The sequence below is a fragment of the Mus musculus genome, chromosome 2, assembly GCF_000001635.26.
Source record: "Mus musculus strain C57BL/6J chromosome 2, GRCm38.p6 C57BL/6J".
In the NCBI taxonomy this organism is placed as follows: domain Eukaryota; kingdom Metazoa; phylum Chordata; class Mammalia; order Rodentia; family Muridae; genus Mus; species Mus musculus.
Genome location: NC_000068.7, coordinates 181,357,664 through 181,380,939, shown reverse-complemented (window position 1 = coordinate 181,380,939; position 23,276 = coordinate 181,357,664). Strand labels below are relative to the sequence as shown.

The following is a 23,276-nucleotide window of genomic DNA, read 5'->3' as shown; positions in this document are numbered from 1 at the left end:
AAGGGAGAATGTTTTTCTCTTGGACTCTTGGACCCTAGACAGAGGCAGTGGCCTCATTTGGTACTCCCACTGCCCACCTGTCTACTCCCAGGACCTACACAGATCCCTGTGTCCCCAGAAATCCTGAAGCCAGCTGAGTCTCCACTGAGAGAATTGTGATGAAATCACTTTAATGTCCTAAGGAGACACCCCAAGACACTGGTAGGTGGGCTTGGTGGGCAGATAAGTGTTCAAAATCAGCCCTGATGTCCCACCTCTACTCAGCAGTGTTCACACTCTAGGCTGACAAGGCTAATTAAGGGGCATCCTAAGAAGGGGCTGGTTCCTCTTCCAGGTGCTGTTTAGGCATCAGGGTGACAGCTGTCTTTCTGCCAAGGCAGTTTGGAGCTGGGTCCCAGGGCTCTATCCACAATACAGGCAGGGCCGCTAGAACTCTGTCATCTTCCTGTGAGTGTCTGCCTTCCGCTGTTTCCTCTGTAGGTCAGCCTCCTGAGCACGCAGCTGACCCAGCTGCCGCTGGGCTCCCTCCAGCTTCTCCTGCAGATGGGCTGTCGTCATATTGTGCCTAGGGAGAGCCTGCTGGTCAGCATTGCCTCCTGGCTCCCCACTTCCAAGCCCTCAGCTGCTATAGCCAATGCCTGTCCTCTAATATCTAGACCACCTCAGACTCAGCTGCTACTCAGGTCAGGTAACCTTTAGCAGGTATCCTCTGGGCATAGCCACTGGAGCCCATACTGCCTCAGCTGGATCCCACACATACCGGCCAGTGTTCCGGGTTAGGGCCTCCTGGATGCCCCGGATGTCCCGTTGGGTCCGCTCAATCTTCTCCTCAGTCTGGAAGAGCTGCAGGCTCAAAGCCTGCTTGGCGCTCTTGCTGGCGTGATACATGTCTTTGTTCCTTCTCTCTGGGGTATCCACCCCAGCATCTGGGGTCCCAGGAACCTGGCTTTGCAGTTTTTCATTCAAAAAGTCAAACACATTCCGGGGGGGTGGGCGGCCCTCAGGTCTACTACCACTCCTCCGGCATTTTGGAGGCCTGTTGGACCCAGCCTGGCCTCGCTTTGTCTTCTTCTGCAGTATCTCTGCACACTGGTCCAGTGATTTCCCTCTAGGCAACACTACAGCATGGATGGGCTCCACCCGGCCTTCTGCATGCCGGCCCAAACCTGAGAAAGACAGAGGCTGTGCTACCTGCTAGACCTTGAGCTGTGTTAAGGACTCCCTCTCAACTCAGGGCAGCAGGCACTCACCCTTGCCAAACTCATAGCCCATCTTGACGAGGAGTTTGGAGCCAATGCCCCGTGTGTGTACCTCCCAGCCAGCAAAGGCAGAACTGCAGGTCCCAGTGTCCACCGTGCTTGGTTCCACCACTGCAGGAGACAGAGGATTCCAAGTTGTGGGCTCCAGCCAAGGTTACCCAAGAACTTAGTTCCTGTGTAGGGCCTGATCTCCTGGACTTGAGGTCCCCTCAAGTTCCCCAAGCATGCTGTGCACACTCCTGACAACTCTGTCTTTAGAGATGGCTGTATTGTAACCAATTTCCCTGCTTTAGCTTACTATCTGCCACCAATGACCAGAGCCCAGAAACCACCAATTCACATCACAGGTTCCCAGAAACATCTTCCTATCTTTATCCTAACCAACCCCTCAGGAAGACTATACGTTACCTACTAGTTCATTTCCTGAAACCTCTATCTCACCTGGATACATTTTCCGTTTGCCAAAATCTCTTCTGCCCTACCCACCAAGCATCCAAGCTCTAAATCTGGGAAGTCATCTGAAGAACCCACCCTTTCCTACATCTTACACTCAGTTACTTCCTGTGACTCCTTGGCAGATCTAGCAACAGCATTCTCGTCTCTCTACAGTGTGGTGCCACTTTGCTTCAGGGAATTCTGACTGTTGCATGCAATTGCTTTGTCTCTTTCTTAAAGGCCAGCCAGGCCAGCACACACGCTCGGGTCCCTCAGGTCCTCACCAACCTGCTCTATTCCCTCACCACTCTGGCTTCTAAGCACTCATTTTTGCCATACCTCTGGCATAGCTGGAGTCACTTGCATCACCAGTGTCTGAGTCAGATGACTCTGTAGCCTCAGTGCGCAGAGGAGGCAGGATGCTGTCCCCCTCCACTACAGCCTCCTTCAGCAGCAATGAGTCAAACTTAACGGTATAGTAGCCATTGTCCACATCTAGGGTGACAGAGACAGGCTGTAGGTCAGCAGTTTTTACAGGTTAGGCAACCAGTTAGGAGCAAAGTGGGAAACAGGAAGGGAAGGGGCTTGGGACAAAGGCAGACCTGCTCATCTTGGGCCAAGATGAAGTCCCAGAGCCCAACCCAGAGGAGGTGGAGAATGGCTGTATGAAGAACAAAGAGGGTGTTTTGAAAAGGGTCCCACCAAATAGGTCCTTGTTGGCAGTCTCACCAGTGATCCGTGCTGGGTGCCACAGGCCATCCTGGTGCTTGGCCAGACATGCAGAGCCAGTCTGCAGTAAGCTTAAGTCTGGATCCTGAAAGGGACGCAGCTCATCCACAGATACCACCTGCCCATGGGAGAACCTAGATACAAGCACAGAAGACAGAGGCTTAGACATGGCCCACCAGGAGCAAGTAAGACCAAGAGCACAAAGGCCATCGCCAGGACACTGCCTGTAATGGAATGATATTCAAGAAGTCAAGACAGGCACACCAGCAAAACACCTATACTTTCATGCCTATGCATTTATGTACATACATGAGCACAAATACATATACTCTTACTCACATGTGAATATATAGGTATTCTCATATTCTCTCATGCATATACATACACTTAGTTATGCCCATATACACTTACATATCCATATGTACAATCTCTCATACATGCCTGTACATAACTACCATATAGGTACATACACTAACTACACATGTACACATACATATAAATGCACAGAATGTACCCACATATTAACATATACTTTCACAAGACATACATGCATATACACTAAATACATAAATGCATAATGTACTCAAACACATATACATACTCTCAACACACACACACACACACACACACACACACACTCATTAAGTTTTCTCTTAGTACACACAGGGCCTTTTTGGGAAGATGGCTTGTGTTTCTACTCAGCCTTTTAGGTGAGAATGACAATGTGGCAGAGAGCCTGTGATCACCTCTGTTGATGCTCTTGACACTAATATTCAAGGCAGATGTGTTAGCAGTTAGGATACGCTGAGTCTTCCCCGGGAAGGGCACTTGGAGGCCAAGGCAGGGTGATCATGAGTTTGGGCCAGTTTGAGCTACAGAGTTCCTTTCTCAAAAATCAAAACAAAAGCTAGAAGAACTTAGTTATAACAGTGGTGCTGTCTTTTACACATCAGTGAGATTAAAACCAAAACTAAGGCTGACAGAAATCAAGAGGAAATGTGGGGACACATAAGATTGCAGCCATAAACTTTGCCAAATAAAGGCATGAAAAGTTAACCACCAACTACCGCTGTATGCCATCCTTTTCATACAGGAAGTTGTTTTAACCCCAAAGACCAGCTGACAGGATTCACTCTAGGATAGCTGGGGCTTCTTCCTAAGCAATGATTAGTGGGCAGTGAAAGAGGAAAAAGGAACAGAGAAAAGGTCAAAACTTCTCACAGGTTCACACCTACATCCTCTGCTACCACACGCTCAGGCCAGGATGTCAGGAAGCTCCTTCTTCCACCAGTTATCTTAGACACACAGCTGTGAGACTGTACCCCCAAAGCATAGTGAAGACTAGCTAGAGAGTCCTGTTCAGTTGAGGACTGAGGACCAAAAGGATGCATTCAAAAGGAAGGCAGGAACACAGACACAACCTGATTAAATAGTCTACACTCCACGCCCTCACCTTAATTCTTCCTGGAAGTATTTCTAGAAATGTTAGAAGACTTAAAATTTGACAAAGGTTGACTGTTCCCTAGCTAAAAATACTTAGGCAGGTTGGTGAGAAGGCTCAGCAAGTAACGGCACTTACCAACAAGCCTGAAGACCAGGGTTTGATCCCTGGGACTCACAAGCTAGAAGGAAAGAAATGATCCCACAGGTTGTCCTCTGATTTCCATGCTCTCACAGGGGCACTTGCATGTCCCCATACTAAATAAATAAGAATTTTTAAAGGGGGCCGGAGAGAGTGCTCAGCAATTAAGAACACCCACTGCTCTTTCAGAGGACTCAGGTTCAATTCTTGGCACCACATGGTAGCTCACAGCCATCTGTAATTTCAATTCCAGATATGTGACACCCTCTTCTGGACTTTATAGGTACCAGACATGCAAATGGTACATAGACATGCATGCAGGCAAAACACCCATACACATAAACAACAATAAAATCTCCTTTGAGTCAGAGATGTTTCCAATTTTGTCTTTAAACAAAATATATTGGTGGTACCATATTAATGCTCAAAAAGTCCTGGATTTGGGGGACTAGAAAGCTGGCTATGTGGGTAAGAGTGCTCACTGTGTGAGCCAATGTGAAGACTCTCAAGTTCAAAACCTCAGAGCCCACATAAAAAGCTGGATGTAAACCTGAATGCCTGGAACCCCAGTGCTTTGGTCAGGACTGTTGGGACTCACTATGGCTACCTGTGAGATCCTGTCTCGAGGGAATAAGGAAGAAGCAACAGAGAACAACCAATGCCCTCCTCTACTTTGCACATACAAGGTTTTTTAGGAAAAGTTTTAGACTTTGGAGCATTTAAGATGTGGATTATTTGGGAGCGTATGCTCTGCTAGTGAATACGCTTTTCCTTTTACCCAACAAGGGCTTCTAAGAAAGGATTTTTAAGGAAGCAACCGTGTTTACTAAGATTTAGCTACTTTTTTTTTCCATTTTAAAGTTTCATTTATTTTTAATTTATATGCATGTATTTGCTTGGCTGTATGCACACCACATACATGTAGTACCCTTAGAGACCAGAAGAGGGTGTTGGATTCCTTGGAACTAGAGTTGATCAGAGGCTGAGTTTAGCAGACTTCAAAGCAGATACATAAGTATGCTCAAAGAATGACTAAAGAAATTGAGAATATTTTAAAGTGGAAACTATATAAAAATTGAAAGCTATAGTCCCTAAAAGAAAAATATCACTAGTTTAAGGAGTAGGAGAGATGACACAGAGGGCTGGAGAGATGGCTCAGTGGTTACAACATTTAACTGCTGCTGCAGAGGACCTGGGTTCGGGTCCCTGTACCTACATAAGCAGCTCATGGCTCAAGTTGCAGAGGATCTAAAAACCCCTGCCCACCTTGCAGGTACCCACATGCACATGATACACATAAACTCACATGGACACACACATGCCTTGAAATAAAATATATTTAAAATTTTGATGCCAGGGAGTGGTAGTATACACCTTTAATCCCAGCACTTGAGAGGCAGAGGCAGGTGGATTTCTGAGTTCAAGGATAGCCTGGTCAGATGTGGATTATTTGGGAGCGTATGCTCTGCTAGTAAGTACGCTTTTCCTTTTACCCAACAAAGGCTTCTAAGAAAGGATTTTTAAGGAAGTAACCGTGTTTACTAAGATTTAGCAAGATTCCATGACAGTGAACAGTACACAGGGAAAACTTGTCACAACATCCTTACCCAAATCCTATTAAAAAGAGAAAACAAATGAATGTACAGAGTGTTAGGACACTGCAGCTATCCCACTTGTTACTGCAGGTGGATCCTATACAGACCGAAAACCCACAGATGTTACACACTAAGTTGGTAGGCCCTATGAAATGGGCCTTTTTAAATTGATACTATGTTAGTTTTGGATCACAGATCACAATAAATCTAACTACTCTTGTGTGAAGGATAACAGGGATGGGTATTGTGCCATGTGTGAGAAAGCAGAGAGACAGTGGGAAAGCTTGGTATCTTCCATTCAATCTTACTGCGAACCTAAAATTGTCCTAAAATTAAAATGTTATGGATACAGTCTCAGGGCCCTCTATGGCATCAAGCACACAAACAAGTGTAACCCCTAAAAGATGAGAGAAGCAAGAAAAATATTTGACAAGAAGGAGTTAAAACAAACAAATAAACAAAAACCAACACTCCAGTTGGAGAGCACTGACTGCTCTTCCAGAGGTCCAGAGTTCAATTCTCAGCAACCACAGGGTAGCTCACAAACATCTGTATTGGGATTCGATGCCCTTTTTTGTGTGTCTTGAATGTTCTCATATACATTAAATAAACAAACAAACAAAACAAAATAAAGTAAAACAACAAAATCCACTCATGTGGAGCATGGTAGTGCACTAATCCCTGCACTATGGAGGCAGAGGCAGGTGGATTTGAGTTTGAGGCCAGCCTGGTCTACAGAGCAAGTTCCAAGGTTAGCCAGGGCTACATAGAGAAACCCTGCCTTGAAAAACCAACCAACCAACCAACCAACCAACCAACCAACCAACCAACCAAGCAAGCAAGCAACATCACTCATATCTGGTAAAACTAAACACGAGTCTACAAATCCAAGAAGCTTACTGTCTTAGCCACTGTTCCACTGGTACAGAACATAGTAGGGGAAACACTTAGAAGCAGAAAGCATTTTATTAGGGGTGTTTCAGAGGGTTAGTTCACTATCATCATGAGAGAAAGCAGACAGGCATGACGCTAGAATGGTAACTGAGACCTACAGGCAGGCAGGCAGGCCGGGGTAGGGAGGAGTGGGGGAGGACAAACACAGAGATACAGCAGACAGACAGACAGACAAGGCCTGGCTTTTGAAACCTCAAGACCTATCCCCAGGGACACACCTCCTCCAACAAGGCCATACCTAACAGTTTATCAACTGGGGACTAAGCATGAAACATATGAGCCCATGAGAGCCACTCTCATTCAAAGCACTGAATTTATTGAAGCCCCAATGGGATAAACATTTAAAAAAAAAATTCACATAGATAGGACATAGACTGGTAAGAAAAGCCAAAGACAGAAAACCTTAAAAGTAGCAAGAGGGAGAGTGATGTTCTTCATACATAAGGAAACAGCAACTGGACAGATAACTTATCACTAAAACCCACAGGTGACAATGTAGTTCAGGAGCTGAAGCACTTGTCTATCAAGTGTGGTGTTTGACCCAACATAAAGTGCGTGTGTGTATGTTGGGAAGGGGGCTTTCTAAAACCAGTGTAAAATCATTTGTGATGTGGAGCTGCCATAGCTCAGTGGTACACACATATGCTCTATCTAGCATGCACAGGCCTTGAAATCTCAGTACCTCCTATCCCAGTGAGAGAGATTATAAAAATGAATTAAATAGAAATAAATACTGGAGCTAAAAAGTATGTTAATTGAAATGAAAAGTTTTCCAGAGGAGCTGAACAGTAGAAACTGAACCTGAAGACAGGGCAGTAGTATGTAGCTAATATGAAAACTAGAAAGAAAAGAGAAAAACTAAGAAAAAGGAACAGAACCCTTGCTAGTACACCATCAAGCATCATGCAAACCAACACAGGCACACGGGGCGATTCTGAGGAGGAGACAGACAGGAGCAGGAAAAATAATATCCGAGGGCTGGAGAGATGGCCCAGTGGTTGAGAGCACATGTTGCATGAGCATGAAGACCAAAGTTTGGATCCCAACACCCACATAATCAGCTGGCATCCACCTGTAATTTCAGATCCAAGGGTTTGAGAAAGACAAAGGTCTCTGGGGTTTGCTAGCCAGTGTAGGTGTGAACAGTCAGAGAGTGACAGAGGACATTTGATGTTCTCTCTGAACTCTGAGGGTTTGGGCACAGACACACACTTTTCCACTTACGTTCAGGAGTTACAAGCACGTGCCACTGCATCAGGTTTATATAGCCCCAGGGATAGAACCTAGGGTTTCATGCATGCACCGTATCAACTGTGCTGTATCCCCAGCCCCAAAGAGGTAACTTCTAATAGTAATAATATTCAGAAATGGATCTACACAGGATCAGAGTATTTTTCTATTATTGAAGAATGGAATAATTAATTAAATAATAAATAATTAATAATGAATAAAATGCTAAATTGGTAGTAATTCAAACTATATTGAAATTTAAGATAGTAATGATATAATGAGTATTAAAGAAAGAAGTAAAGAGGCTGGAGAGATGGCTCAGTAGTTAAGAGTACTAGCTGTCCTTGGAGAGGCTCTGAGTTCAATTTTCTCTACCCACAAGGTAGTTCACAATTGCCTTTAACTTGAGTTCCAAGGGATCTGATTTCTTTTTCTAGCCTCTGTGGGCAGCAGGCACACAGGTGGTACAGATATACATGCAGGCAAAACACCCATATATATAAAAATAAATAATAAAGAAAAGAAGAAAGTATGCAGAAAAGTAAACTAGTAAGAGAAAAAACAATACAGGTAGTAAGAAACAGACAGACAAGACAAATATACACAGAAAACAAATCTCCTTCGTCATCATTACTTTAAATTAAAGAAGGTTAAACAGGGGGCTGGAGAGATGGCTTAGTGGTTAAGAGCACTGACTGCTCTTCCAAAGGTACTAAGTTCAAATCCCAGCAACCACATGGTGGCTCACAACCATCCATAACGAGATCTGACTCTCTCCTCGAGTGTCTCAAGACAGCTACAGTGTACTTACATATAATGAATAAATAAATCTTAAAAAAAAAAAAAGAAGAAGGTTAAACACTATTTAAAAGGTGGAGAAAAGCTGGGTGGTGGTGGTACATGCCTTTAATCTGGGACTCTGTGAGTTTGAGGCCAGCCTGGTCTACAGAGGAAAGCTAAGGCTACACACAGAAGCTACTGGTCTTAGATCCCTTAAAACTACAGTTACAGGCAGTTGTGAGCCACCTGAAATGGGTGCTGGGACCCAAACTCAAGTCTCAAGTCCATTTAAGGCCAGCTCAGGCTGGCCTTAAATTCATGTAGTTAGAAAGACCCTGAGCCATAAAATTTTCAAATGTATTATCATGCATATGTGCACATGCACACTGTGGCATGTTGTATGTAAAGGTCAGAAAACAATTTTGTGGGGTCAGTTCTTCATAGAACATAGGTTGAAATCAGGTTGCTGGGCTGGGTGGCAAGCACTTCACCAATCATCTTTTTTTCTTTTCTCTTCTCTTCTCTTCTCTTCTCTTCTCTTTTCTTTTTTTTCCCTCCCCTCCCCTCCATAGGTATGGCCCATATAAACTCATGTGATTGAATGTTTGGCCCATGTGGAGTGGCTCTTCTAACAAGAAGGTGTGTCCTTGTTGGAATCGAAGAGCGTCACTACAGTGGGCTTTGAGGTCCTCTAAGCTCCAGCTCCACCCAGTGTGGAATCCAGTCCCCTTCTGATGCCTATGGATGAAGATTTAAAACTCTCAGCTTGGTCTCCAGCACATCTGCCTGGACATTGCCATACTTCCTACCATGATGTACTGAACCTCTGAAACTTTAAGCCAGCCCCAGTTAAATGTTCTTTATAAGAGTTGCCTTGGTCATGGTGTCTCTTCACAGCAATGAAACTCTAAGGCACTCAGTAAGTCCAACTAATTCTGTCCATATGAGTATGGGTATGGAGCCACTGGCTGGAGTTGGGTAACCTACCAGTGGCCATACACGCTGAAGAGATTTTTATATCCAATGAAACCAACTTTCAGGGCTATGGATATAGCTCAGTAGTAGAACTATTGCCAGCAATCTTACACCCTAACTTTGATTATTAGCTTCAGAGGATTTTCAATTTATTAAATTTTATTTATTTATTTTTTTAGAAGAAAGTATCACAGGGCTGGAGAAATGGCTCAGAGGTTAAGAGCACCGACTGCTCTTCCAAAAGTGCTGAGTTTAGTTCCCAGCAACCACATGGTGGCCCACAACCATCTGTAATGGGATCCAATGCCCTCTTTTGGTGTGTCTGAAGACAGCTACAGTGAACTCATATAATTAAAATAAATATAAATAAATCTAAAAAGAAAAAAAAGAAAGGAAAGAAGGAAGGAAGGAAGGAAGGAAGGATGGATGGATGGATGAATTACTGTGTAGCTCTAACTAGCCTGGAACTCAGGATGGCCTTGAACTCAGACATCCATCTGTTTCTGCCTCCCAAGGGCAGAGATTAAAGGCCTTTGTCACCATGCCCATCCAAAACCTTCAAAATACAAGAACCTTTAAAAAGGCTCAGTGATACAATAATTGCCTTGCGTGTCAATGCCCTGGGTTTGACCTTCAACACATACCATACTTTTTACATTAAAAAGTTTCATATTGCCAGGCAGTGGTGGCACACGCCTTTGATCCCAGCACTTGGGAGGCAGAGGCAGGTGAATCTCTGAGTTCGAGGCCAGCCTGGTCTACAGAGTGAGTTCCAGGACAGCAAGGAATATACAGAGAAACCCTGTCTCGAAAACAAACAAACAAACGTTGCATATATATGAAGGATACAAATAAAACTTTTCAACAAGCCAATGCTCCAATATTTCCCATAAGCTCATCCTGAGGAGCCTCCTAGAAAACATGTCTCAGAGAAACAAAATGCCTCAAACCCTAATATTCAGACTAACAGTGTTCACAAAAGACTCAGCTGAGACAAAGACCACAAGCTCCCACAAAGGAGATATCACATCACTGTAAATCCTGTCAGGAAAACATGGGTTATAAAAAGCTTTCTGACAGTCGCCAGTATTTGTGTGTTTTCATTCTTTGTGTCCTGTGTGTCCTGCATGACTCAGCAGAAGAGCACCACTGCTGCTGCTTCATTCTCAGTGCCCACACCAGGCAGCTCACAACTGCCTATGACTCCAACTTCAGGGTATCCAATGCTCTCTCCTGCCCTCTGCAGGCACTTGGACATACATGTGCAGATATAAACAAAGAGGCGCGCGCACACACACACACACACACACATTTGGAACCTGTCTCTGTGCTTCCAGATCCTGGGGCTGGAGCGATGACTCTGTAGTTAAGAGCACTGGTTGCTCTTTCAGAGGACTGGGTTCAATTCCCAGTACCCATATAACAGCTGACAACTGTCTGTAACCCCAGTCCCAGGGAACCTGATGCCTTCTTCTGTCTGTCACTGCCACTGCATGCACATGGTACACTGACATGCCTGCAGGTAATACATCGATACACAAACAAATAAAGGCTTAAAGAAAAACACCTATGATGGAAAAGGAAACACGTGATCCAAGAGAGGCTGAGGAAAAACAATGTAGTCATTAAAAATATAGGTGTATGATTTCATATGTCCATTATACACGTTATGTTCACATAAATATACAGGTCACCAACATTTGCTATCTCTGCTACACAAAAGACCTTAAAACAATGTCTGGCTAATGATAATCAGCAACATGGCACCTGTACTGGGGGTCTTAAACATCCCTGTATACGAAGAGAAACCAGAGCTACTACACATTCGGGCAAGAAATGACCTGACCTAGACAGTAATGAAACAGTCAGTGTCAGCTGGCTCAGATCAAGGAAGGAAAGAAAGCCAATTGAAGAAACCCCACAGACAAAAATTGAAGGAATTTGCAGCTTAATGAGGATTAGAATTATAAGGGAATAAGATCCATCAAAGCAGGGAGCATTGGCACATGCTTTTAATCCCTGCCCTTGGGGAGACAGGCAGGCAGATGTCTGTGATTTTAAGGCCAGCATGGTCTACAAAGCAAGTTCCAGGACATCAAGAGAAAAACCTTATCTCTGAAAAAGACAAAATTAAAACAAAACAAAACAAAATCCAAAGGGTGGTGAGGACCAGAGGCAAGGAGATTTCTGTTAGGTTGAGGCAAGCTCCAGGTCAGCCAGGGCTGCACACAAAGAAACCCTGTCTTGAAAAAGAACAAAACAAAACAAAAATCCATCAAGTACACGAGGCAGGGCCTACACTGGCTTTGCATTTGCAGATTTTCTTTTCCTTCTTTCTTTTTTTCCTCTTCCCTCCCTCCCTCCCTCCCTCCCTCCCTCCCTCCCTCCCTCTCTCTCTCTCTCCCTCTCTCTCTCTCCCTTCCTTCCTTCCTTCCTTCCTTCCAAATGCTAGAACTGTAGCAATGTACCACTTTGCCTGGGAAGATATTATATTGAAGATAACCAGCTGGGTGATGGTAGTGTGTGCTTTTAATCTCAACACTCGGGAGGCAGAGGCTGGCAGATCTCTGTGAGTTCAAGGCCAACCTGGATTACAGAGTGAGTTCCAGGACAGCCAAGGAAGGCTACACAGTGAAACCAGTCTCAAACCAAACAAAACAACCCCAAAAAACAGTAAGAAAGAAAGAAAGAAATTGCCAATTGAGGTGTGGCACTCCCTTAATCCCAGCACTCCAGAGACAGAGGCAAACTGATCTTTAGTTAGTTCCAGGATAGCCAGGGCTACATAATAGAGAGACCCTGTCCATAAGTAAAATAAACCCGTTGAGCATACAAATCACTTATGCACCTATCTGCTAGCATAGGAAAGAGCCAGAACAAGGACATGTCAAGTCCACCATGAAATACAACAAAAGATGTGCACTTGCTTGTAATCCTGGCCCTTGAGAGGTATAAGCAGGAAGTGAAGTCAAGAAGATTAAGAGTTCAAAGTCATCCTTGGCTATATAGGAAGGGCTATACATGGCCAGCCTGAGCTGCATGAGACCTTATCCTAAAGAAAAAGTAGAGAAATAAGACTTGCAGAGTACAGATGTAACATGGAAAGAAGAGCCTAAAGTGATTCGAGGATGCCACAAAACAGGGAATATGGGTGGTCTCTGGGGACTGGAGAGAGAGCTCAGTGGTTAATGTTTTCTGTGAGCAATTCCAGCTTTAGGAGATCCAACACCTTCTTCTAGCTTTCTTGGGCACCTACCTGTACACATGCCCCACCCCCACCGCAATCTAAAGATAAATGTAAATACATAGAGCTAGAGAAATGGCTCAGTGGCTGAGAGGATACTGCTCTTGTAGAAGTCCTGAGTTTGTTTTCCAGGATCTATGTTCGGCAGGTCACCACCACCACCTGGAACGCCAGCTCTAGGAGATCCTATACCCTCTTCTGGCACCTGTACACACGTACACACGTACACACGTACACACACACACACACACAAACACACTAACTAAAAATATATCTTAGCCAGAAATGGTAGTGCATGCCTCTGAGTTCCAGGCTAGCCAGATCTATATAGTAAGTTCCAGGAAATCCACCAGGACTACTAGAGAAACTCTGTCTCAAAAAAGCCTAAAATAGTCAGGCCATGGTGCAAACTTTTAATCCCAGCCTTTCGGTAGTGAGTTCAAGGCCAGCCAAGGCCTTTCATAGCTGTATGTAGTCCAGGACAGCCAGGATTACATAGAGACCATGTATCAAACCACCTTACCAAAACAAAATGAGACAAAAGCAACCGATGGATCTTTAGAGAAAAACATTAAAAAAGTAAAAAATAAATAAGTCAAAATAAGGGGCTGGAGGGATGGCTCAGTGGTTAAGAGCACTGACTGCTCTTCCAGAGGTATTGAGTTCAATTCCCAGCAACCACATGGTGGCTCACAACCATCTGCAATGAGAGCTGATGCCCTCCTCTCATGTGTCTGAAGAGAGCAACAGTGTGCTCACATACATAAATAATTTTTTTTTTTTTTTTGGTTTTTCCAGACAGGGTTTTTCTGTGTAGCCCTGGCTGTCCTGGAACTCACTCTGTAGACCAGGCTGTCCTCGAACTCAGAAATCTGCTTGCCTCTGCCTCCCAAGTGCTGGGATCAAAGGTGTGCGCCACCAATGCCCAGCAAAATAAATAAATCTTTAAAATATATTTTTTTAAAAATCAAAATAAAATAATAATAACAACCTTAAAGAAAAATGGACAAAGAAATGGGTTCTGGATTCTGCCCTCAGACTTCCAAGGCTCTAGCCCTGCCTAAAATCCTGCCAAGTGAAACTAATTTTAGTTCACTACTACCATTATAATAGAACAAATCTTTTTATTTTAGTGGCCTAAAATAAATAAATTCAAAGTACTAGAGGGTTATTCTGGATGACTGAGTTAAAAAAAAAAAAAGACATAAATCAGTTTTAGTAATTATTATTTCAGCTACATTCTGAAGTATTTGAGGGTGAGAGAAAAAGATGTAACTTGTGAAAGGTGCTTTCAAGTAGCACGGGGGGTGGGGGGGAAGGTAGGGCAAGTCAGCAAGAGATTATGTGTTTGAAATTTTCTGTAAGACTATGCAAACTACAGGAGCTGGGATGGGGCTAAGGTGTACAGTAGTTGGTTGCCTGGTGTGCTGGAGGCCCTAATTCCATCCTCAGCATAGTCAATAAATTTTTAAAAAGAGAAAAAAAGAAAAAAGGTTCCGAGCTGGAGATGTAGCCCAGTAGAAGTGGTGGCCTCCACCTGTAATCCTAGCATTTGGAAACTGAAGGCGTTCAGGATGTAGTAGAGTTGCTGACGGATCAAGAATTCAAGGACATCGAGAGTTACTACACTGCTATCTCAAAGGGGAAAAAAAAAGTTTTACACCTTGGAGAAGAATATTGATGAAGGATTGCCCTATCTTTTCAACATAAGCTCTTTCAAACTTCTTGATGTATGCAAGAAAAATCTAAGTAAACACACGGAGAACACTTCTGTAAAAGCCTGTCAGTCACCTAAGGTTTGGACTCTATTACCAACTCTGCTGGGTGCCAAACTAGTTGTGGCGACAGGCCACAGCGGTGGTCCCGACTGCGTGCCCTTCATTGCTAGCAGCAGAGGGTTTTACCTGCAGTTCTCCTTGAACCGGCACTTTCCCTCCAGGAAGAACGGACAGGGCTTCAGGGACTTGTGGGTAGGGTATAGGTAGAGGACTCGGACGCACGCAGAACCATCCTCCGCCTCTTCGGCGCCCACTACCATAGCGTTGTGATACTCCAGCGTGCCCCAAGCGCTGTAGTAGGGGGCATTCACTTTAGCACCGCTCAGTTCCTCCAGATCTGGGTCCTCCTCCTCCTCCTCCAGTGCAGAGGAGGTGGATCCCGGCTGCACCTCGCTCCCAGGGGCCGTCTCCGAGTCATTGCAGGGGGCGCCGGGCGCTTCCACTTCCTCCGCAATGGCCTTCTGGAAAGCCAGGTACTCAGCATCCTCTTGAGCTGGGCTCTCCTGGTCCACTGTAGACAGCAGCTTGCTCTTTCTGACCGACAACAGGCTGGCCTCGGTGAGCTCAATCAGCTCCTTTAGATCGCCCTGCAGCTGACGCAGGTCCGCCTGCTCAGAAGCGTCTAGGCCAGCACCGAGCGCCAGCTCTACCTGCTGCAGCTGGGCCCGGTAGGTCTGCAGGGCAGTCTCTAGGTTGTCCTCGTCCATCCCGACCCAGCAGGCAGGATTCGGAACCTTTACCGCAGACAAAAACAGGAGGAAGAGCAGTAAGAACAACTCAGGGCAACGCCGCCCCCAAAACCGCTAGGGAGCCTGAGGAGGGCCGCGGTTCCGCCGAGGGGGACCTGCACGTCACCCGCCCCGTCCTCTGCGGCCCGCAACCCCACCTCCGGCCGGCGCTCGCAGGCTAGAAGGGCTTCCGCCCTCGCCAGCCAAGCTCACGCGCTAGCCTTCTGCCCTCCGCCGGGCACTTCCGCCGGAGAGCCGAAGCTGCCGGAAGTACCTGCGCGCGGGGGCCGCTGGGATGCGATTCCGCCCGTGCTCCGTCCTTCGCTCCTTGTTCCGTCAGGCACTGTGAGGGGTCAGCGTGAGGTCGGTGGGGTTAGGAACGCGGCGGCGGCGGCGGCGGCGGCGGCGGCTCCTCCTCCAAGATCTGAGCAGGTACGGGTGGGCCTCAGCTGGACTGAGGGGCCGGGGTTCTAAAGTCCTGGAACAGGGGGACGGAAGTGGCTTCAGCTGCTGGTTCCCAGGCTCCGTGGGCCCGGCGGCGGCGGGAAGCCGAAGCCGACCCTCCTCAGGAGCTCTGCCTCTCTGGTCGCTTCCTAGACTTAAGTCGCCGGCCGCGTTTCCTGGTTCTGAGTTGAGGGTTCGGAAAGAGGAGCCTTAGGAAGGCGGAGCAGAGCAGGCCGCCACGGGCTTTTCAGGACTCCGAATTGATGGTGCATTATGAAAGATGACATTAAGTGGGAGTGGCCCAGGTCTAGCACGTGGTCAGCGATGGCATCGGGGGAATCAGGGTCAGGGATTTTAACAGAAGAGGCGGGATGGGGGCGAAGAGTCAGGATCCGCGAGGCTACACATTTGAAAACTAGCAGGAGAGGCGGACCGCTGATGAAGCGGGCAGGGCAGGAGGCCGATGCCCCCGGTACACACATTGACATCTCTCAGGGTGCCAGAACAGGATGTACACGCTGCTTTCGGGATTGTACAAGTACATGTTCCAGAAGGATGAATACTGCATCCTGATCCTGGGCCTGGACAATGCTGGGAAGACGGTAGGTCCCTGCTCTCTCACCAGTTCCCATTCCCTGCCTGATCTAACCCCCGCCCCAAGGCTACAGGTTAGTAGTCACCAGCCTCCTGAAGATCAAGCCACAGGCAGAGGCGTGCATGGCTGCATGGGTGTGAAGGGATAGGTGGGAAGGACACCAGAAAACTACTCTAGCTGCTGCTATCTAACCCCCTCTCTTTTTTTCCTCAGACTTTCCTGGAACAGTCAAAAACACGCTTTAACAAGAACTACAAGGGGATGAGTCTATCCAAAATCACCACTACCGTGGGTCTAAACAGTAAGGGGGCACCTTAGGGATATGATCTTAGGAGGTCCCTTAGAGATGGATGCTGTAAGGTCCACAACCCAGCTGACCAGTGGTCAAAACCCTGTCTTTCTATTCTGTGTTCAAGTTCCCTAGGATTGGTACCAGAATGGTTTGTCCCATCCTGGGGAGAGCTGGAACCTTGTGTGTAAAGGTCAGGAGCTAGCTCTTTCTGTACTCTTTCCAGTTGGCACTGTGGACGTGGGAAAGGCTCGTCTCATGTTTTGGGACTTAGGTGGGCAGGAAGAGCTGCAGTCTTTGTGGGACAAGGTAAGACACATTACCTGTTTGATCCTGTTTTTCTCTAGATGGCCCCTCATAGTCTTTTCTGTGAGAGTTCCACATTTACCCCAAAGATTTTCTAATTTTTTTTTTTAAGTTTTTCTGGTTTTTCGAGACAGGGTTTCTCTGTGTAGCCCTGGCTGTCCTGGAACTCACTCTGTAGACCAGGCTGGCCTTGAACTCAGAAATCTGCCTGCCTCTGCCTCCCAAGTGCTGGGATTAAAGGCGTGTGCCACCACTGCCGGGTTTTAAGTTATTTTTATTGGGGGAGGGGTGCGTGTCACAGCATGCGTGTGGGCGACGGGGCTAATTTGTAGACTGTTTTTCTCACCTTAATGTGGGTTCCAAGGATCAAACTCGGATTATCAGGCTTGTGTAGCAACCACTTTTACCTGCTTATCATACACATGGCTCTGTCTAAAGGTTTTTTCTTGGATCCTATCCCAGGTTCCCAAGTTGCTTTCTGTCTCACTCTGGTAAAAACCAGGGCTAGAGTCACCACGAAAGTGACATCAAGGGAATTCCCCCAGGGAGTACCCAATCTTTTCTTCAATCCCAAAGAAAGAAGCATTGTTCATTAGGGTAGTCTATGCAGAGCGCTTACTGAGGAACTCAGTGAGGACTATAGCCTATCCTCTAACAGGTGGATAAAAATGGCAGTTCATAGACAGGGAGGGCCCAAAACCTGTGTTCTCTGAGTCTGTCTGCTTCATTCTAGCTTGTTCTTTTAGATGGCCTTTTACCCTTCCAAGGAGGGTGTTCTCAGAGGCAGACAGCGCCTTCTTCTTTTTTTTTTTTTTTTTTTTTTTTTATTTATTTATTATATGTAAGTACACTGTAGCTGTCTTCAGACACTCCAGAAGAGGGAGTCAGATCTTGTTACAGATGGTTGTGAGCCACCATGTGGTTGCTGGGATTTGAACTCCGGACCTTCGGGAGAGCAGTCGGGTGCTCTTACCCACTGAGCCATCTCACCAGCCCAGCGCCTTCTTCTTTAGGCATTGGTTTTAGACACCTGAAACTTCCCTCTGTATACATTCCTCCACTGGCGTCTCTTCCACCCAGCCTATTAGGCACTAAGTCCAGCACTGAACAGAACAAGCCTTGACTTTCCTTCAGCAGTCCTTTGTTTTGTAGTTGGTACGGTCACTTGGCGCAGTCCAGTGCTTTAATCCAGGTGCTTTAGTTACAGTGATGTCCTATCAAGTGAAACACTTAGCAGTGGCTTCATTGGCCTTGATGAATGGAACCTATACTGATAAGTTCTCTCACTCTGGCCACTGTTCTCTGTCTAGAATGGTACCACTGATGGGCAAGTTGCTCTCCACAGTGGGTGCTCTGGTGAACCTTGAGATAGAAACTAAGTCCCCATGTGTGCTGCTTATATCTGCCTTAGGATTTTGGTATGTACTTTTCTGACCAAGCAGTATATCTTGTAGCAGTATATCTTGTATACCAAGCCTGGCAGATGTGATAAGTGGATCTAGCTACTTGGTTCCTAAGTCACATAAGACATTTCTTACAACCTTTGAAGCTGCTAGTACTGCCTGCTGACTCACTGACTTCACTGGGATGAGACCTCATATCATCCTCTATTATCATAAATCCCTCATAAATACAGTAGGACCTGCCAGTTCTCATGCCTCCAGCAATAGGCTAACCTACTGCCCTGCCCCAGAGCTGGCAGCTTCTGTGCCAGGCCCATTGCAAACCTGTATGGGTCTGGCTGCAAAGCCCTGCAAAAGGAACCTGGAACTGGCCTCCAGGACTCCATGGGAAGTGTAGGTGGGGAAGGGGTTTCACTGACTGGAATGAAGTACTCCTTGTCCACTCAGTGGTAGTACCTCATCCTACCCTGTCTGTAGCATGTTATTTTACCAGTCAGTGTTGACTTCTCACTGAGACCGGATCAGGGAACCAGAATGGTCCTGAGATAAAGTGGCAAGTGTAGGCTATTTGTCCCATACTTATAGGCACAGTGTCTCCATTGTTGTGTGGATCTCCATCTCCTGTGCTTACTTTGTCCTATCTGTCCTGTGTTAACAATACTGTCCCTTGTTGTTGAAAGCCCAGGACTGGCTACATCCACCCTGCAGAAGCCTGAGTTGAGCACTTTCAGTTGTGTTCAGGCAGGGTAGTGTCATAGACAGTGCCGACCTCAGCCCTGAGCCTCTTTTGGCTTCTCAACCTCTAGGCCTGTCTCCTACTCTTTTCTTAACATCATCTTAGCCAGGGCAACAGGTGGGTTCTCAGGAGGAGCCTCCTGGCAGAAGGTAGTTGATCACCCTGCTAGAGTCAGCAAGTTGTCCTCAAAGGTGCTTTGGTATCTTTACTACTAATCAGTCTCAGAAAACTTTTTAGCAACTCTTCCCACTGGGTTGTGCCCATTTTTGGCCCTAGGATGGCAAAGATTCCCACCATTCGATGCCTGTCTCTTCCTCTTCAGGGCCTCTTCTGCTAGTTGTGACACACGGTCTCACTATCCAGCTATGAGTACCTCTCGCCCCAGCTTTATCCTCTTCCTTCTAGTACTATGCAGAGTGCCATGGTGTCATCTATGTAATTGATTCCACTGATGAAGAAAGGCTGTCAGAATCAAAAGAGGCATTTGGTGAGTGTAGCATGGCCACTCTGGGAAGAAGAGATGATTGGGAAGACCTATGTCTAGGGAATTGTGTGGGGAGGGATGTACTAATGGGTGGTATCAGTATAGTCTGGATCCTCCCACATGTCTGGAACTTTCGTTGAGGGAGGCTGGGCTAACACCTGGATGCCAGTGCCAAGAAAGCCTCAGTCATGTTGCTTGGGCTGTCTAGTATATAAGGGGAAGGGTGGAAGGGATCTGTTTGTATACACCTTGAGCCTGGGCAGAGCCTGCAGTCATGAACAGGACACTGGGTGCAAGGCACCACCTCTCCTGCTTTCCTCAGAGAAGGTGGTTTCGAGTGAAGCACTGGACGGTGTTCCCATCCTGGTGTTGGCCAACAAGCAGGATGTGGAGGTGAGCCCCACAAAGCTGCTATAGAGCCTCTATCGACATTGCAAGGAAAGTGACATGTATGCCTCTTCAGATTTCCAGAACTTGGTGTCCATCCATCCCAATCTCCTCTCTGCCTTTCTTGGCACCCTTCTTCCACACTCTTAGGATCTCTACCTTGCCAACTTCAGTTTCTCTCTGTGTGTCACAAAGAACTGTCACTATTAGAACCAGCATCTTCCTACTAGATGTAGAATCCAGAGTGCTGGTATCACCTGTCTTCCAAAGGGAGGACCGGGGGCTTGTGTCTACGGATGCCCTCAGAGGTTCTGAGAGTATGAGCCTACAGAAAGACCCAGGTGGAAGCTCTCTGGACTAAATAAGTGGGTGTGGGAGTGCCTCAGAGATGTCTAGGTGATTAAGAACTTAAACTGCCCTTCCAGAAGACCCAAGTTTGATTCCCAGTACCCATGTCAGGTGGCTCACAGCCATCTGGGACTCCAGCTTTTGGGTATCTGACACCTCTGGCTTTAGTAGGTACTTTAGTGTGTTCACTGTACATACCCTCCAGATACATATACATAATATATAAAAAAAAAGCAAATCTTCAGTTTTTAAAGTGGGGGTGGAAAAGTGAAGACAATGGACAAACTCTTAGATGTGCTACTTCCCTTTGGACTTCTGGCTATACAAAGTCCCTACCGTCTTACTAAAGAGGCTCTGTATAGTAAGAGCTGTAGAGGACATGATGGCCAACAGTATCTGGAGGGCCAAGGAAGCTTTACTTTCCGTAGGCCCCATGTATTTACCCATTCTCATCTGACATGACCTGTCCTCCACTCATTTGCGTGAGGACGTAAGTAAGTCTCTGGTACTTGGCTGAGGAACACAGGGGTATTCTCTTAAATGAACAGGGGGACAGAGGAGCCATTGAATACTACCGAGGCTTCTCACCCCTAGGGCCATGGGCCCTGCCTCACTTGGCATTTGAGCTCCTGACTTAGTTCCCAGTGTCCTGCTGGTAGATGTTCTGGGGATTAGTCTTGGAGGTGGTGAGGAAGGTTTTCTTGGGCTATGTGTGGATTTCTAAAGCCATCAGCAGTAGACTTGTTGACCATGTGTGTTGACCACTGGTTTCTATGAGGATCCAGGAACCCTGAGTAGGCTCACCCCTACAGAATTTTTAGGGTGATTGACTATGGCCATCCAGAAAGCCCAAGTGAATAAACAAGCTATATGGAGCTAGAAGTGGGAATGTTCCTCAGAGTCTCACTTTCCCTGCCAGACTTGCCTCTCCATTCCTGACATCAAGACTGCATTCAGTGACTGTACCTGTAAGATTGGCCGGCGAGATTGTCTGACCCAGGCCTGCTCTGCCCTCACAGGGTGAGTTGAGTGAGGTCTTACTCTGCAGAGTCTTCAGGGCCAAGATTAGCCCTGTCTCACACATACTGTCTCCACAGCAAAGGAGTTCGAGAGGGCATCGAATGGATGGTGAAGTGTGTCGTGCGGAATGTTCACCGGCCACCACGGCAGAGGGACATCACATAAGGACCTCCAACCTCAGTCTTGGACTGTTCGTCTCCTAGTGTTGGAAGAGTATTCTCTGCTGGCTTCTATCCTACTGACACTGGGGGTTGAGCTGCCTTTGTCTGTTCATTCTTTTATTTGCTTTATGTTTTCTCTAAGACAAACTTTTCTCTGTGTCTGGAAAAGTGTAGGTATTCAGAGACAAACATGGGGCACGCCAACGATCCAAATCTACATGCCCTACACCTCCATCCCCTGACAGAGATTTAGAGCCCTGCCTGATAGACATGTCAGGGTCTGGAACCCTCCCAACCTTGTGAGGACAGGGAGGCATGAGGCCATGCCTAGGCCTGTTAGTTAGCCTGGTTCAAAGTGGAATTTGAGGTCATCCTACTTGAAAGGGTGTGTGGGGGGGGGGTTGTTCCTGTGACAGCTAGCTGTTTTGTCCAGCTTGCCCATGGAGAAGGTGGGAATGGCCAAGGCTTACCTCACTTGGAGAAAGAACCCACATCTGAGACCAGCATGGCCCCTAGTTGTTTTGTGTGGAGTTGGATATACGTGTGGAAGAGACAAGATTTCTCTGTAGCCCCAGTTAATCTCCGCCTCCTTCCCTATATCTGTGGGGATTACAGGTGGGCATCACACTGAGTTTTCTACTAGGTTCTGATACACTCTCAGAACAGGGTTCAGTAGACCTGCCTGGGAAGCCTAAGTTCCCTTATTAACTCATTCTCAGTCTGCTTTTATCTCCTAAGGAGAGAGCTGATCTTACTGGTGTGTGTTTCAGTACACCCATATACAGGTTGTGTGGTATCCCAAGGACACAGATTTCACTATATCTCCAGATGTGTGTGAGGTATATGTTCCATGTAAGGTGCAGGTTCCTGGGGAGGCAGCAGCTATGCTGGGACTGGCCATGCCCACTAGACCTACTGGGTTAAAATTTTCATCATGTGGTCAGGACAATGTTTAAAATAAAGGCTGCCTGTCTAACCATCCCTTCAATCAGTTAGATGGTGGTTCCCTATTGTCCAGGCTAGCAGTTATAGCCAGAACCTGCTCTTCTGGAGTACCTTCTGAGTAGGGTTCTCTTCAGGGAGGTTTGGAGTTGTGGCTAAGCCACCGGTTCAAGAAAAATCTAGTGGCTCCTTGTCCAAGTCAGGTCAACCTCCCCATGGGGGCCTGGGAGGGGCAATGGAGAAGTTAAAATCAGGAGGGGATAGATACTGATTCAAGGAACTGTCCTGCACATAGGTGTCTAGGAGCTTGGTTGAATCATTCCTAGAGGACCCTCCTGGGAATTAAGAGTAGGTTGCTTAAAAAATGGTCAAGCTAAGGGGATATCCTCTAGCAGAGGGTACAAGATATCACTGGTGTCTTTCTGGCCATCTTTACTCAGTTTTGTCAACACTGGAAAATAAGGGTTCCATGGGGTGACCCTTGGGACACCTTATGGTGGACAGGGAACAGATAGTCCTTCCTATGGGTGGTGGTCATCCTGGTGTGGAGCTTGCTGGCTTGGAAGCATAGTGGGATGAAAGCTTCCCACAACTTGAGAGTAATTGTTTTGCTGAAATGATTAGCTTTATAAAAAGTAAATATGAAGAAGTCTAAAGTTGGGGTGACATTGACTGCAAGCGTAGAATAAAGTCCTGTGTGCAGTAAAGAGTTAGCCAGTCACAAGGAAATCTGTACATAAGCACCTCTATAGCTGGGGCAGCCTACCCTTCATCAGCAACTGAAACAATTGTGGCAATGGTGCCTGGTCCTGAACTTCACTAAAGTTAGAGCACTCCTGTCAAAGCTACAACTATAAGGCTACAGGGCTTAC

At 46.5% G+C, this 23,276-nt stretch overlaps 3 protein-coding genes across 10 annotated transcripts in view; 2 read left to right on the top strand and 1 right to left on the bottom strand.

The window, feature by feature from the left end:
* Nucleotides 1-9,931, top strand: part of Zbtb46 (zinc finger and BTB domain containing 46) — a 122,254-nt gene extending 112,323 nt beyond the window's left edge. The window contains exon 5 of the mRNA XM_006500714.4: nucleotides 9,137-9,931. Within this exon, the coding sequence (XP_006500777.1) occupies nucleotides 9,137-9,151 (15 nt within the window). The 3' untranslated portion in view covers nucleotides 9,152-9,931. The remainder of the gene's footprint in view (nucleotides 1-9,136) is intronic.
* Zgpat (zinc finger, CCCH-type with G patch domain) lies at nucleotides 147-16,009 on the bottom strand. 2 transcript variants are annotated; one of them, NM_144894.3, is made up of 7 exons: nucleotides 15,564-16,009; nucleotides 14,688-15,295; nucleotides 2,424-2,557; nucleotides 2,034-2,189; nucleotides 1,251-1,370; nucleotides 761-1,166; nucleotides 147-565 (listed from the first exon to the last, which is right to left on the bottom strand). In NM_144894.3, exons 2-7 carry the CDS (start codon nucleotides 15,266-15,268, stop codon nucleotides 427-429), a joined length of 1,536 nt encoding a protein of 511 aa, NP_659143.1. In that variant the 5' UTR covers nucleotides 15,269-15,295; nucleotides 15,564-16,009; the 3' UTR covers nucleotides 147-426. The 2 variants fall into 2 exon arrangements, with proteins under 2 accessions (NP_659143.1, NP_001041613.1); NM_001048148.1 differs by lacking the exon at nucleotides 15,564-16,009 and having other exon boundaries at nucleotides 14,688-15,517.
* On the top strand, nucleotides 15,536-23,250 carry Arfrp1 (ADP-ribosylation factor related protein 1). 7 transcript variants are annotated; one of them, NM_001165992.1, is made up of 8 exons: nucleotides 15,536-15,721; nucleotides 16,242-16,335; nucleotides 16,542-16,629; nucleotides 16,844-16,926; nucleotides 19,468-19,549; nucleotides 19,869-19,939; nucleotides 21,201-21,301; nucleotides 21,379-23,250. In NM_001165992.1, exons 2-8 carry the CDS (start codon nucleotides 16,243-16,245, stop codon nucleotides 21,464-21,466), a joined length of 606 nt encoding a protein of 201 aa, NP_001159464.1. In that variant the 5' UTR covers nucleotides 15,536-15,721; nucleotide 16,242; the 3' UTR covers nucleotides 21,467-23,250. The 7 variants fall into 7 exon arrangements, 4 of the variants coding, with proteins under 4 accessions (NP_001159464.1, NP_083978.3, NP_001159463.1 ...); NM_029702.4 differs by having other exon boundaries at nucleotides 16,229-16,335; NM_001165991.1 differs by having other exon boundaries at nucleotides 15,536-15,727; nucleotides 16,229-16,335.
* Nucleotides 23,251-23,276: the final 26 nt, after the last annotated feature.